The sequence below is a fragment of the Juglans microcarpa x Juglans regia genome, chromosome 5D (genome assembly GCF_004785595.1).
Source record: "Juglans microcarpa x Juglans regia isolate MS1-56 chromosome 5D, Jm3101_v1.0, whole genome shotgun sequence".
NCBI lineage: Eukaryota > Viridiplantae > Streptophyta > Magnoliopsida > Fagales > Juglandaceae > Juglans > Juglans microcarpa x Juglans regia.
Window position 1 is genome coordinate 2,248,981 of NC_054602.1, and position 15,704 is coordinate 2,264,684.

At 36.5% G+C, this 15,704-nt stretch overlaps 1 protein-coding gene across 1 annotated transcript; it reads left to right on the forward strand.

Moving 5' to 3' along the window:
• Positions 1-1,161: 1,161 nt before the first annotated feature.
• On the forward strand, positions 1,162-14,895 carry LOC121264922 (splicing factor 3B subunit 3). Its single transcript, XM_041168295.1, has 15 exons — positions 1,162-1,431; positions 2,082-2,216; positions 2,395-2,474; positions 2,613-2,696; positions 5,312-5,399; positions 5,808-5,968; positions 6,102-8,097; positions 9,169-9,479; positions 9,691-10,006; positions 10,255-10,410; positions 10,795-10,936; positions 11,521-11,597; positions 12,626-12,744; positions 13,641-13,749; positions 14,256-14,895. Exons 1-15 carry the CDS (start codon positions 1,261-1,263, stop codon positions 14,454-14,456), a joined length of 4,146 nt encoding a protein of 1,381 aa, XP_041024229.1. The 5' UTR covers positions 1,162-1,260; the 3' UTR covers positions 14,457-14,895.
• Positions 14,896-15,704: the final 809 nt, after the last annotated feature.

The following is a 15,704-nucleotide window of genomic DNA, read 5'->3' on the forward strand; positions in this document are numbered from 1 at the left end:
TAAAGAAGACGAAGTTAATTTGTAAATAATCTTTTGTAACTCTTTTTATAGACCTATGTTTTTTTATTGTAAAATTGTGAGATTCATTAAAAATATGAACTTTGTTAAAATAATGGGCTCAAGAGTGTAAACTGGTTGTCTTTATAGTGAAGAAATTGATAGAGATACAAATGAATCTCACACAGAGATTTTATAAACTGATAAGAGTAGTGATAGGGCTACTACTCTATTACTACCACTTCACACCAGCGACCACCTCTCGCAGACCCAACCATCACAGACCTCATTTTCCCTCTATGTTGCACACTGACATTCGCACGCACGAATCCATTCTCAGCTCATAGAGAAACACAGTGGGAAGAGACTATTCATTACTGTTCACATTACTATTCATTATTGTTTACGTTTTATAGATACTTTTAAGTATAAGAAGATATATAGATATTAAAGATTATATTTATAAGATTTTGAATAACATATGATACTATTAACCATATGATTTATTTTTATCTTTTTAATTTATTTTAAAAAGGAATGTCTCATTCATAATAAAAAAATAAATTCATAAATTGAAAAGAATCATGTATTAAATTGTAAAGTCCTACTTTAAAATAAATTTGACGTAAGATATCAAATTTCATCACTTTATAATTTTACTTTTAGACCCAATCTACACTTCCTAACTGATTATTTGTTATTCTAAAAACAATAAACTGATTATTTTTTAGTGGAGAAATTTTTTTAAGTGAAATTAAGGCTGCATTTGAATGTTGAGCTGAATTCAGTTATTTATGAATAATAATGAAAGTTGTGTGAAGTCTATTTAAATTGAATTTAAAATGTATTTCAATATTAAGATGAACTTAATACTTTTTATTAGAAGTTAAAAAAAATTATAAATTTTATGTAAAAAGATATATTAAGTTGAAAAAAATTATGAATTTTACGTATAATAATATTTTGAATTGAGATGAATTTATTAATCTGAAAGTTAAATATTTAAATATTAAATTTAACTTAAAATTAAATTAAACTCAGCTAATATTACAACCAAACGCAAGTCTAAAAGGGTTTGAGATTAACTTATCCAAAAAAAAAAAAAGGTTTTGGGATTAACATCTCAACCTGCGTAGCTGTGACGTCGGTATGGCCACCTGGACGCATTACTTGTATTGTAGAGCTTCGAACAGCCCTAGATTAATGTCTTTTCCCAGAAACCAACAGAAAACCTAGCACTCTCATTGTTCAAACTAATCGTCCATGGCTGTTTCAGAGGAAGAGTGTTCCTCCGCCAAGTCCCGGTCGTCTTCACCCGCATCTAGTAGCAGCACTCACTACCTCGCAAAGTGCGTCCTCAAAGGAAGTGTGGTCCTCCAAGTCCTCTACGGTCATATCCGCTCCCCAACCTATCTCGACGTCGTTTTCGGCAAGGTCATTTATTTAATTTTTACTTGAAATTTTGTAATTGTTCCTTCTTGGATGTTTTGAAACAAATTGCTTTCAGTTAGACATTGGCTATTGCTCATTTGGGTTTTAATTAATAATTTTTTCTTTTACGCATTACGTTTATTTCACTATATATGCAAATGTTGTAGGAACCATGTGCTCTTCAAACCGCGTTATAGAGTAGAATAAGCAGTGATAAACACAACGTTTTATCACACACCAATAAGAGCGATTTACATCCTATACCATTTCGCATTAAAATACAGGAATTTACAAAACAAAATTTGGTAGGTTATGATCTGACACATCTCACCAATGACATATTCCTTTTCGATAGAAATGATTTTTTTGGGACTGAATATAAAAGATGTGTTTCTTTAGTCGATATTTTCACTTGGGATTTCCAAATAATTGTGGTAATAAAAGTCTCTGTGGTTTACCTTCGTGTAGTGTCACCTGACCAATAGGTTCCTCAATCTTCCCAGTGATAAACGAGAGTACGCTCAGATATGGCATGATCGTTTTTCTTCAATCCATCTTTGTTTTATGACATGATAGCTGGTATTGGGCTCCACTTTTTTGTTACACCTTGCTAGCTTAATCCACCTCTGATTTATTGGTGACATTTTGTTCAGGAGACATCAATAGAGTTAGTAATAATTGGTGAAGATGGAATTGTACAATCTGTATGTGAGCAGCCTGTATTTGGCACAATTAAAGATATTGCCATCCTACCCTGGAATGAGAAGTTCCATGTACGAAACCCACAGGTCAGTTAGCTTATTTGACCGATCATGAAAAGTTAGCTTATTTCCTATTGTTGAAATACATATTCTAAGAACATTTTCTTTTATGAGGATATTAGTAAAATATGAATGCATATAAGTTTATGTGATCAAAGGATTTCTTTATGGCCATAATACTTTTTTTTGTCCTTTTCTTTTGTAGATGATAGGTAAAGACCTATTGGTTGTTATTTCTGATTCGGGGAAGCTCTCATTTCTCACATTCTGCAATGAGATGCACAGGTTTTTTTTTTATATTTTCTTCCCAAGTTAATTCTTTTCTAGTGAAAGAAACAAAGGGCTTTGTAATTTCATGGTTTGAGTTTTTAGGCCAGGTCACTTCTTTCTAAGCTTTGTTACTGTATAATGGTGTTGACATAGGTTTTTCCCGCTAACGCATGTTCAACTTTCCAATCCTGGAAACTCAAGGCATCAGCTTGGAAGAATGCTGGCTGTTAATACCAGGCAAGCCACTTTTGTAGTTAGACAAGTAGGAAATGATTTTTTTTCCAAGTTAAAAATTATAAAAACTTGTTTTATTTTGATTTTTTTATGATCAACCTGCATTATTCAAGCCAATGAGCCGTGTAAACTTAATTTTGTCGTAAAATTTGAATTAAAATTTAATTTCTTTCCCCCTTTTGTTGAATCGACTGAAGTCCTGATTCGGGATTTGAAGCTCTTAGGGTAGTCCAATTATTATTTTTGATAAGTAAACAATTGTATTAATAAGAATAGGCATAGCCCAAGTACACAAGAAGATATACAAGAGGTAACACCTATCTAGGATGAAGAAATGGAAACAAGAAAATCATGAAAACCCAAGTTGTTGAAGTCAACAGCTTTGGCCCATAAAAATAAAGTTCTAACAAAAAGTAATCTAATCTCCTCTAGAGAGCGCTCCTTGTCTTCGAACGTCATGTCATTACATTGCTGCCATAAGCACCACAAAATACAGATAGAAACCATCTTCCACAGCTGTGATATGTGGAATACCGCCTAGGTTTGTCCAATTGGCCAAAAACTCAACCACTGTGGCAGGCATAACCTAGGCTAGCTCTAACAGTATGAAAACATCTTCCCATAATGTTCTAGCAACCTCGCAATGCAGTAGAAGATGATCCGCAGTAGAAGATGATCCACAGTCTCTCTGCTTTTTTTGCACATGCGGCACCAGTCCACTATATTCACCTTGTGTTTCTGTATATTATCCGCCATCAGAATCTTTCCCAGAGAAGTTGTCAAAGCAAAAAATGCCGCCATAGGAGGAGCCTTATTTCTCCAAATCCTCTCCATGGAAAGTGATTGTTATGCGGTTGAGCAAGGGACTTATAGAAAGAACGAATTGAAAATATACCTTTTCTAGCAAGTACCCACCACAAAGTGTCAGTTCCTTGAGTACTCGGTCCCGGAGTACAAGATTCTGAAAAAATCTGCAAAGCTACTAACTTCCGAATCTTGGACCGCCCTAGTGAAACTCACATTTTTTTTTTTATAAGTAATAATCTTTATTGATGTGAATGAAATTAGGCGATGCCCAAGTACACAGGAAGTATACTAAGTGAGGCACCTAATTACATTCTAGTAGGCTAGAAAGAAGATAAAAACTCATGAACATTCCCTCCCTTCAATACAATAGCGGAAAACCACTGGAAAATAGAGAATACAAAAAAGTTCCAGATTTCCCCCTCTGCACGCTCCTTGTTATTAAAGCACCTGTCATTCCTTTCCATCCATAAACACCACATTAAGCACAAATGAATCATCCGCCACACGGCTGCTAGTTGGACACTACTATGAGGTCTATTCCAGCATACTAATAGATCCACCACACTCTTAGGCATAGCCCAACTCAGCCCAGCTCTACTAAGAATACCAGCCCAAAGCTCCCCAGCCACCTCACAATGTAAGAGCAAGTGATCTACCGATTCCCCACTCTTTTTACACATGTAGCACCACTCTGTGATCATCATACCTCGTTTTCTTAAATTATCAACCGTCAAGATCTTCCCAAGAGCAGCTGTCCAAGTAAAAAAAGCAACTTTAGATTGCACTAATACCATCCATATACTTTCCATGGAAAGAAAGTGGGCTGTAGGACTGTCAAAACCTTGTAGAAGGGTTTAACAGTAAACTTTTCTTTCCTCATGTGAGTCCACAACATACGGTCACCCCCATTGGCCCCTAACTTTGCTTAGTACAAGTAACTGTAAAAATCTGCCAGCTCTTCTAGTTCCCAGTCCTGAGCATTTCTTGTAAAAGTGACATTCCGAGTGACCATACCATTGGCACGACATAGAACTTCTAAAACGGGAGCTTGCTGATTTCCAGCCAAGTTAAAAACAACTGGGAAAGCCATGCAAAGAGGACTCTCCCCACTCCATACATCGAACCAAAAGTGGGTACGTGTTCCATCACCCACCTCAAACTTGAGATGTTTTTAAAAGGTGTTCCACCCCATTGGACCAAGTCACCAGACATCTCCATAAGGTCCGCCATTGATGCTTCTTTCTCCCGTGCAATCTTGAACACTGTAGGGAATGAGTCCTTGAGGGCGCTATCTCCACACCATATGTCATGCCCGAATTTTTCTGGTGTTATTTATATTTTATGGGAAATCTCTATGAAGCTAGGCATAGGTCTGTACATGTATGCTTTTGGATGATAAAAAACTCCAGTAGCTGCCTATGTTGATTACATAAAGATAGAACTATTATTTTGATTAAGCAATGTGATGAAAGTACACAAGGATGATTCTCAAAAATGCCAATTGGGCTATATGAATAGCAAGCTTAAAGTTGCTTACGCTAGTATTGTCTTAAAGGGAAGAAAGAAAGGAGAAAAAAATGCATCTTATTTTATATAGGATTATAATATGCACGTGCTTATTCTTTTGAACGCTAATTTAGCTGATATCAGGTAGTTACTAATTCTTGTTTGGAAAGAGGGCTCAAACTTCCTTTTGCATATTTTTGCATTTTCCTTTCTCGTCCCTTGAATTTTGGAAGAAAAGGAAAAGGATCCATACTTAAGGATTTGCCTAAGCTCTAATTTCCATGAGATATTTTTTTTCTTTACAGTGGCTGTTTCATTGCTGCTAGTGCTTATGAAGATCGCTTGGCTCTGTTTTCCATTTCGATGTCGAATGGGAGTGATATCATTGATGAGGTTAAAAATATTCTAACTCACATGTTATGAAGTGATTTGTCTTTCTTATAAAAGAAAACTGTAAATGAAACTACCTTCTTTTGTATTCTGAAAAGAGAGTTTCTGGAACTAGTATTTAACTTTTCCCCACCAGCTTAATATTTTGAAGTTTTCTGTGATCACTATAATTTTTCATTGGGAGGTGTAAAGGTTTTTCATATTTTATGTAATAGATGTGGTGGCCAACGTGTACCGTAGAAATTATAAAAAATAGTCATTGACATTATAAAATTTTCTTGGGGTATCCACTAGGGATATGTTTAGTATATTTTGGAATGGAGGGAGCATTGTATTTAATTTGTCATTTATTCTGGTGAAATGAGCATTTCATGGGGATAACTGAAATTTTTTGTTGTCCCACAAATTCAGAGAATAATTTACCCTCCTGAACATGAAGGAGATGGAAGTATTGGCAGAAGCTTCCAGAAAAACTCTATACGTGGTACCATATGGAGCATGTGCTTTATTTCACAAGATCCTAGTCAACCGAGTAAGGAGCATAATCCTGTGCTTGCCATTCTTCTAAATAGGTATGAATTGAGTATGTGTTATAGGGGAATATAGTCTTGTTTCTCATTGTTTATGCGACCGTATGAGGATAGTTATAATCTATTCCCATACTGAGGAAAATTATAAATCAAACTAAAAACATTTGGACTGCAGGCGGGGAGAAGTCATGAATGAACTGCTGTTATTGGGATGGAATATGAGAGAATGTTCTGTATTTGTTATCTCTCATTGTCGTGAAGCTGGACCCCTGGCGCATCATATCGTTGAAGTTCCATACAGTTATGGATTTGCCTTTCTGTTCAGGGTTGGTGATGCTCTCTTAATGGATCTTAGAGATGCTCAGAATCCCTGTTGTGTTTATCGAACGAGCTTAAATTTTTTACCTAATTCAGTGTATGAGCCTAATTTGGCTGAAGAATCATGTAGAGTACATGATGTTGACGATGAAGGTTTATTCAATGTTGCTGCATCTTTGCTAGAGCTGAAGGACTGCGATCCTATGTGTATAGATGGTGACAATGGCAATGTGAGTTCAGCTAACAAACACGTTTGCTCCTGGAGTTGGGAACCAGAAATTCATAAAATCCCAAGATTGATTTTCTGTGTAGACACGGGAGAATTTTTCATGATTGAATTTTTTTTTGATTCTGATGGCCCTAGAGTTAATCTATCAGAATGTCTTTATAAAGGTCTTGCGTGCAAGGCACTTTTGTGGGTTCAAGGTGGATACCTGGCTGCACTTGTGGAGATGGGGGATGGGATGGTCCTCGCCCTGGAGAATGGAGGACTGCATTACACAAGTCCTATACAAAACATTGCACCGATATTGGATATGTCAGTTGTGGATTACCATGACGAGAAACATGATCAAATGTTTGCCAGCTGTGGAGTTGCGCCAGAAGGGTCATTAAGGATTATTCGTAGTGGTATCAGTGTAGAAAAACTGTTGAAGACTGCTCCTATTTATCAAGGTATAACTGGTACGTGGACAGTTCGAATGAACGTTACTGATTCTTATCATTCCTTTCTTGTGCTATCATTTGTTGAAGAGACCCGAGTTCTATCGGTTGGCTTAAGTTTTACTGATGTGACTGATTTGGTCGGTTTCCAGCCCGATGTCTGTACTTTGGCATGTGGCCTTGTAAGCGATGGTTTGCTTGTCCAGATTCACCAAAATGCTGTTAGGCTTTGTTTACCCACCAAGGTTGCTCATTCTGAGGGTGTTCCTTTGTCCTCTCCAGTTTGCACGTCTTGGTTCCCAGACAATTTAAGTATTAGCTTGGGGGCAGTTGGGCATAACATGATAGTCGTTTCCACCTCTAATCCATGTTTTTTATGCATACTTGGGATCAGGTTGCTATCAGCTTACCATTACGAAATATATGAAATGCAACATCTGAAATTGCAAAATGAGTTATCATGCATTTCCATACCTCAAAAGCATTTTGAGAAAAAACAATCAAGTTCTTCTGTCAATTGGGTTAAGAGCCATGTGGATGCTTTTCCAGTTGGAGTTGACATCAGTAGAACTTTTGCTGTTGGGACACACAGGCCTTCACTGGAAATTTTGTCCTTTTTACCAGATCAAGGCCTAAGAGTGCTTGCTTCAGGGATGATTTCATTATCAAATACCATGGGAACTGCTATAAGTGGCTGCATTCCTCAAGATGTAAGGCTTGTATTGGTCGATAGGCTTTATATAGTGTCTGGTTTGAGGAATGGAATGCTGCTTCGGTTTGAGTGGCCTGATGCCTCCAAAATGACCTCATCAGAATTACCCATATACCAACCTATCAGCGACTCTTTAGTAAATACAGATGCTGCTTTATCAAGTAAAATAGTACCAACTTCTTTTAGCCCACAGCTGGGTGAAGCTAACCTTTTTGAGAAGACAGACGACTATCCTGTCAATCTTCAGTTGATTGCCATTCGTCGCATTGGCATTACTCCTGTATTCCTGGTTCCCCTGAGTGATTCACTTGATGCTGATTTAATTGCTCTCAGTGACAGACCGTGGTTGTTGCATACTGCAAGGCATGGCCTCTCTTATACGTCTATCTCATTTCAACCTTCAACACATGTGACCCCTGTATGTTCTGTTGAATGTCCTAAAGGAATCTTATTTGTTGCTGAGAACAGTCTACATTTGGTGAGAACTCTTTTCTATGGAATTCATACCTTCAGTTACCTGACTTTCATAAGGTTATTCTTTTTTAGATTATCAAAAACTATGTTTTCATTTATGCCAAGTATATCAGGAAAATATTAACAAGTAGCATGTGAAATTTATTTGAATATTTTTAGTCTGTTTATTCATTAAAATTTGAATTTTTATATCCTCTCTCGTTTTTAGACTTGTCAAAGGATTGCTTTTATTGAGGCTTTTCTTTTAGACTCTGGGTTTCGGGAAATGCCTTTCCATGATGGTAGAAAAGTGTCTTCTACTATGAAACTGATAATGGCCAATTAGTTTTACTTATGCATTAAAAAATGATATTTTTTATTGTTGGGTTTCATGGGGCCATAGGATTTAAATTTGAACTTTGAATGGTGTTTTGTGCTAATAGATGAAGTGAGTAATGCCAGTGACTGCCTCAATAGGTTCTATGTACGAATCTATTTTGAAAAAGTTGAAAAATGATATAAGAAAGAAAAGAAGGGATATATATCTGATTTCATCGGATTACTCTACAACTCAATATGTGGGGCGAGTTGGTGGAATAATGCAACTTAAAGAAAGGCTAGTTAATGTTGTTGGAATGAATTCTTGGATAAAATCTGGAGTGTCAGAGCTCCTCATTTTAATTATGCCCTTAAACTTCTCTCTCTCTCTCTCATAAGTTCCCCCCCCCCCCCTCCCCACCAAAAGAAAAAAAGCTATTTGACTTTTGAGATGCATGCTCTTAATATGGTAGAACCTAAATCATTCCAATTTCGAAAGTTGATATCGGCTGATTGTCCCATTGATTTTACAAATAATGGAAAGTTGCTCTTGGTTTTAATATGTGAAGCAAAAAAAAAAAAAAAAAAACAAACAAACTAATGTGATGGGCCATGTTACTTCTTTTTCTTTCTTTCATTTGTACTTCCTTCTAATCCTCCCCTCATTTGAATGCGTGTCAACTAAGTGTTAATCGATGTTTTTTTTTTGGATATGTTGTTCACTCCTAGTCTCCATGGAAGATGCTTACATTTATGATCTTGATACATGACTCTCTAGGTTGAGATGGTGCACAGTAAGAGGCTTAATGTGCAGAAATTTCATATCGGAGGCACTCCACGGAAGGTCCTATATCATAGTGAAAGCAGGCTATTGCTTGTAATGAGAACCGAATTGAGCAATGATACATGTTCATCCGACATTTGTTGTGTGGATCCCCTTAGTGGGGTGGTCCTATCATCTTTTAAACTTGAACTTGGAGAAACAGCAAAATCCATGGAGTTAGTGAGGGTTGGAATTGAACAGGTCCTGGTGGTTGGGACTAGTCTATCTTCTGGTCCAGCCATAATGCCCAGTGGTGAAGCTGAGAGGTAATCTGTTCCATTCCTTCATTGCTCCACTTGGTCACAATCTTAATTGATTGAGGTTTCTGTTTCTTTTATTATTTAACTGCTTAAGTTTTCTCTGTAAAAATCCTGGTGGGCTTTCTGCCAATATGTCTAGGTTGGTTGGAAATTTATAATAAGACATCACATCATATAAGTTCCATAATCATGTTTTGACTGAAAATTTCTTTCACAGTACCAAAGGCCGTCTTATTGTCCTCTGCCTTGAACATGTGCAAAATTCAGATACTGGTTCAATAACATTCTGCTCAAAGGCAGGATCCGCTTCTCAACGAACTTCGCCATTTCGCGAAATTGTTGGATATGCCACCGAACAGCTATCAAGCAGTAGTCTCTGCAGCAGCCCAGATGATACTAGCTGTGATGGAGTCAAATTTGAAGAGACTGAGGCATGGCAATTGCGATTAGCTTATTCAACTACCTGGCCTGGAATGGTCCTTGCAATATGTTCTTATCTTGATCGTTACTTCTTGGCATCTGCTGGTAATAGTGTAAGTTGTGAAATTCTTTTCTTGTTTCTTCATCTGTTATTATATATTTTTTCCCTTTCTTTCTTTCTTTCTTTCGTTCATTCAGTTTGGTTAGCAAAAGATCTGAAGGTATGCTTTTATGATGCTAGAATCAATGAGGTCTATGTATTTTCCATTTGCTGATTTTTTTTGTCCGAATGTTTTTTTATGATGTTTGGTTTACCTATATAAAAAATCCCATTTGCTGACTGAGATGTTGCTTTCTTCAGTTTTATGTATGTGGTTTTCCGAGTGACAATCCTCAGAGGATGAAAAGGTTTGCTGGAGGAAGGACACGCTTTATGATAACAACTTTGACTTCATATTTTACTAGAATTTCTGTTGGTGATTGCCGTGATGGTGTTCTTTTCTATTCTTACCATGAGGTAAGTGGTAAAGGCAGTTATTTTTATCTATAATTTTTGTTTGAGACTGGTTAGGCCTTTTTTCAAAACAAAGATGAAATCATCTGTAAATGTGTTTTTGTAAAAGCTTTCCCTTTATTTGCCTCCTTATCATAGTTTTAGTAAAATAAACTTTTAATCTGTATTGAATGGAGAAAATCTTCATGATTGCTTGTATTCTAGTTCCTAGCTTGTATTAGGTGTTTTCTCTTGTATATTTCCTGTGTACTTGGGCTATGTCTACTTGGCAATAAAATCTTCTTATTACTTACAAAAATAAAATCTGTATTCTTGAACTTACAGTATATGGCCTATCGTTTCTGTTATTGGCCCTGACTCTGCCTGCTTTGCTTTCTTACATGTTAGGATTCCAAAAAACTGGAGCAACTGTACTGTGACCCATCACAGAGGATAGTTGCTGATTGTATTCTTATGGATGTTGACACGGCTGTTGTTTCAGATCGGAAGGGGAGTATCGCTGTTTTGTCATGTTCAGATCACTTAGAAAGTAAGTTTTATACTGAGCCTAATTTCATTCACATCAATAAAGATTATTACTTATATAAAAAAAAAAGTTTTAGACTGGGCCATGCTTTTAGTTGTAAAGCTTTAGGTTCTGTCTCCCCATGCATTCCACGTGTTTGAAAAATGGGAACATGCAGTGATTGCATGTATGGCACTTTCAAGTCGTAATTATTATTTTTTTTTTTTTGACAAGAAAATTGATTGATCCTCATAATTAGGCAAAGCCCAAGTACACAGGTAGTATACAAGAGAGAAGTACCTAATTACAGCCTACGGGACCTTATACTGAAAAATTACAAACAGATATTGTTTGTAATTTCTCTACTCAGGTTGAGAGGAAAGCTTACCTTACCTAATTCATATTCACATAAAGCTTGCAGTCTGGCCAGGGGTATTTGCTTCCTCTAGTGTGGAATATTAATATGACCAATGTTTTTATCGGAGTAATGTCTTCCCAAAAGCATATGCTGGCCTCATTATTGTCATGTTATTGGCTTAGTTGTCCCGTTGGTCATTTTCTGCTGTGGCTAGATGCTAATTTTTGGCCTTATTATTGCTCTGTCACAGATAATGCAAGTCCAGAATGTAACTTGACACTGTGCGCTGCTTATTATATGGGTGAGATAGCCATGAGCATCAGGAAGGTACTCTCTTGTGGTATTCATGTTATTGCAGGCTGCAATGGCTTTTTATTGTATGCAATCTAATATTGTTTGCTTAATACTTTTTTGGGTTTCTGTCCTGGATGATATCATGCGATGCAGAACACTTAGAGATGTGTTTAACAAGCCTCAAAAGATTGTCAAATCTTTGGAGAAGTTTCGGTGTGATTTTGAAGGATGTCCGAGGGCAGGATTAGGTTGTTAGGTCAAATGGGACAGTAGTATTATGAATAAATTTTTTCTTGGTTTGTTTCATGAGTTGATACTGCATAGATTTACACTGACCTATAAAAAAAATCATAGATTTACACCCTCCTTGAATTAAGTTTCATGGCAAGCCCCCTCCTGCAAGCAATCGGGCTCAGGTTTTTTATCATCAATTACAGAGGGTGATTATGGATTAACAGACAGTAATAAACTAGTTTCAAATACTTAAAAATAAATAAAAAATAAACTAGTTTCAAATATATTATGACCCATGAGCTGATTCTTGAGAATAGGGATAAGTATCAATGGTCTATGTTCTGACTCAACATAGTTTGATACAGAGTGGAACGGTGGTATATGATTAAAATTGACTCCCTAAAGAATAGCACAAGAAAAATTTGTCAAGAAGTGACATTATCTGAAGAAAAGCTAGAGCACAATTTTTTCCTTCTTTAAATTGAAGACGCGACATAGGAGTTTACGGTGTTGTTGAGGACAGTTGGGTTTTTTCTTGCAGTGGGGGTGTTGTTTATCATATATTCAATTCAAATAGGTGGTTTCCAACGAAATGGTACAAGATACCAATAATTGAGGGGGAAGGTTTCCAAGCAAATTAGTAACAACTTTGACCCGTATAGATGTGTGTAGATTCTGTTTTTATAATGGGATTAACTGATATGCTATTTCATTCCTTCTGGAGTTTGGATCTAATGCTGTCTTTTAGAAAATTTTGTAGTGGTTAATTTCTACACATTTCTATTTTGATAATGCCTCTTGTGAGTTTTCTAATGTTTTTATTATAGGGATCATATTCATATAAGCTTCCAGCTGATGATGTGCTGAATGGTATTGACTTGTCGCACAACACCATCATTGCCAGTACACTATTAGGAAGCATAATAATCTTTATTCCTATATCCAGGTATTCTTTGTTTCACAAATCAAGTTTCCAAATCTTTTTAAGTAGTAACGAATGTTGGGAGCATATTGATGGTTAAGGCGCTGATTCCTTTACCGGTTTTTTTTTACCTACATAAATCATATACTAAGGAATATCATGGTTCATACCTATTCCGGATTTGGGTCAAATATTAAAACCGGACATGTAGCTGCTTGCAAGATCTTTTGATAGAAATTACTATTAGCAATATAAAATTGTACCCTTTCTGAGACCGCACATTGACTGTACTAATCATCATCATCAGGCCTAATTTATGGTCGACAATAACTTGGGGTTGCTTGAAGCATCATGCTTCAGTGTGGTATGATCATGACCGCAGTTGCTATTGTCTATTGTCTGGCCATATTAACAACTGATTGATTTTTTTCTTTGGTATATAACAACCACAGAAACATTTCCACTTAGAAAAATCTTTGGGCCAAATAAACCCTACGCATCGGTCTTGAGAGTCCATTGCCTCATAGTTATAAGGAAGTCTTAAAAGCTGCATCATCTAATTAATGTCCTCTTACGAGATTGTAAGGGACATAGTTTCACTGGCCGGCACTGGTATGGAATGGCAGTTTACTACCTCAAGATTTATCATGTAAAGGCCCATTAGGTGTTTGTTCTCTGCCCCTGGGCTTAGTCTTAGTCAAAATATCACAACTCCCCGTTATCTGTTGCAAATATGTGATATGGGACTTCTTAGTTGTACAGCAGTAAAAGGGAGGAAGGAAGCACTTGCATATGACCCTAATTCTTCCATAACTACTAAGGAGTGTGGTTGACATTGTGATACTGCACTTTATTGCCTTTTTGGTTTGTTGGTAAAGTCTCAACTCACTATTATAATTCCAAATGTCATGTTTATATAGGGAAGAACATGAGCTCTTAGAAGCTGTCCAAGCTAGACTCGTGGTTCATCCATTGACTGCTCCTGTTCTGGGAAATGATCATAATGATTTCCGTAGCCGTGAAAATCCGGTAAGAAAAGTCGAAACTTTATTTTGATGTTACTTCTAGGAAGTAATGATTGTGCTTTTCTCTTGTTAGTTTGTAATGGGAACCGTCTGGTTGTAAGTTAGTTTAGGCACTTTTACTTTAAAAAAAAAAAAACTTATTACGTTTTGGCACTTTTTTCTCTCAATAACTGGATGTGAAATCTTTCGAATCTATATACTTTTGCCCTGAGTCCTTGTTTTTCTCTTCCTCCTCCCCTTCCTTGTCCCTATGACTTTTGCTTGTTCTGTGGGGGAGGATAGGTGTTCTGGTCAATCATTAATAGTCAAATTTATGTGAGTTTCAATTATTGTTCCTTCCATGCTGTACCCAGTGTTTGGGGCTCAGTTTCTTCTTGGGGATTGTAACATGTGTTAGAACGGTAATCTTACCTTAAACGGATTTGAAATTTGAGCCCGGAGTATTATAGTTAATAGACTTCCTCTCTTAATGTTATTGTTTTTGTTCGCACCTTTCTTATTGACTGACAGGCTGGGGTACCGAAAATACTTGATGGCGACATGCTGACTCAGTTCTTGGAGCTCACAAGCATCCAGCAAGAGGCTATATTGTCGTTGCCTCCTGGTTCATCAGAAACAGTAAAATCAAGCTTGAAACCACATTTACCTTCACCTGTCCCAGTGACTCGGGTGGTGCAACTCCTTGAACGAGTTCATTATGCCTTGAATTGAAAGCATCTATTCTTCTCTCCGAATGTCGATCCCTGAGATGGATCTTCCAAGTACAGATCATTTGCATACCAAATGAATTGCGGTGGTATCTTCACTTGTTCCCTTTTTGCCTAAGCAATGAATTTCCAACTGTAGGCCCTGAAAACCGTTTCATACATAAAATATTCCTGTCTGGTAGCGAAATGTCAACTCAATACCCGGAATCATCAGTGACTCAAATTCACATTTTTTTTGTCCATCTAAATAATGGACAACACCTGTATAGGAAATAATGTGAAATATGGGTTAGGTATCTCTGCTGATTAATAGCTTGTTTTGTATAATTTTGTATCTCTTGTGATCCATTCTGTATGGAGAGACGGTCGGAAAATTTGATATGTATATTGGATTAGGATGCAAAACTATCGGCCACCTCTTGAGTGGTGCTTTCTTTTGGGCATCTGGAAAAGTTGCATCTAGCATTTGTGTTTCTTCTCCTTTCAGTTACTTGGATGTTTTTCATCGTTGCCGGGCGTGGCTATTATACAAAAGCGAATGGCGAAAGCAGGCTAAAAGGCTTTATAGGAATGGACAAGATCAGGTTGCTGCTTTAAGGTGCGAAAATATCCTATTAAATGACTCATGAAACGCTGCTGTATTTCCACAAGTTATCGAGCTGTATCGATACTGATTATTAATTTGCAACGTCTTAATTGCCAGTTTTGTATTCTAATAAGTGAAGAGGTAGTAGAAACCAGCAAACTTGCTGCTAAAAAAGAAGACAAAAGAACAGTAATAGTATAATGCTACGGAGAAAATAGGTACTGTGTATATATATATATATATATATAGAGAGAGAGAGAGAGAGAGAGAGAGAGAGACTATACGCTCTCTTCTTCAAAAATTTAGAAATTATATTCCATATTATTATTAAGTTGGTGTATAGAGCACACTTAATAAAATGTTTATATGACTTAATTTTATTTGAAAAATAAATTTTGAATTTTGAATTTTACAAATTAAATATTACTATTTTTTTTTTCTAAACAAGCAAGTAAACTTCATTAGAAAAGATGATACATGAGAAGGGGGTAGGGTTCCTAACAAATATCCAAGAACAATAACAACGGTGTAAACTGGTGGATAAAAAAGAAAAAAAAAAAAAAAGGGTTTCTGTGACCAATTTCTTGGTCTTCCCCATGTCTGACAAAGATGACGTCATCTTAAAAGACGATACCTACAAAGAGGACGCCATCTTAAATGACGGTA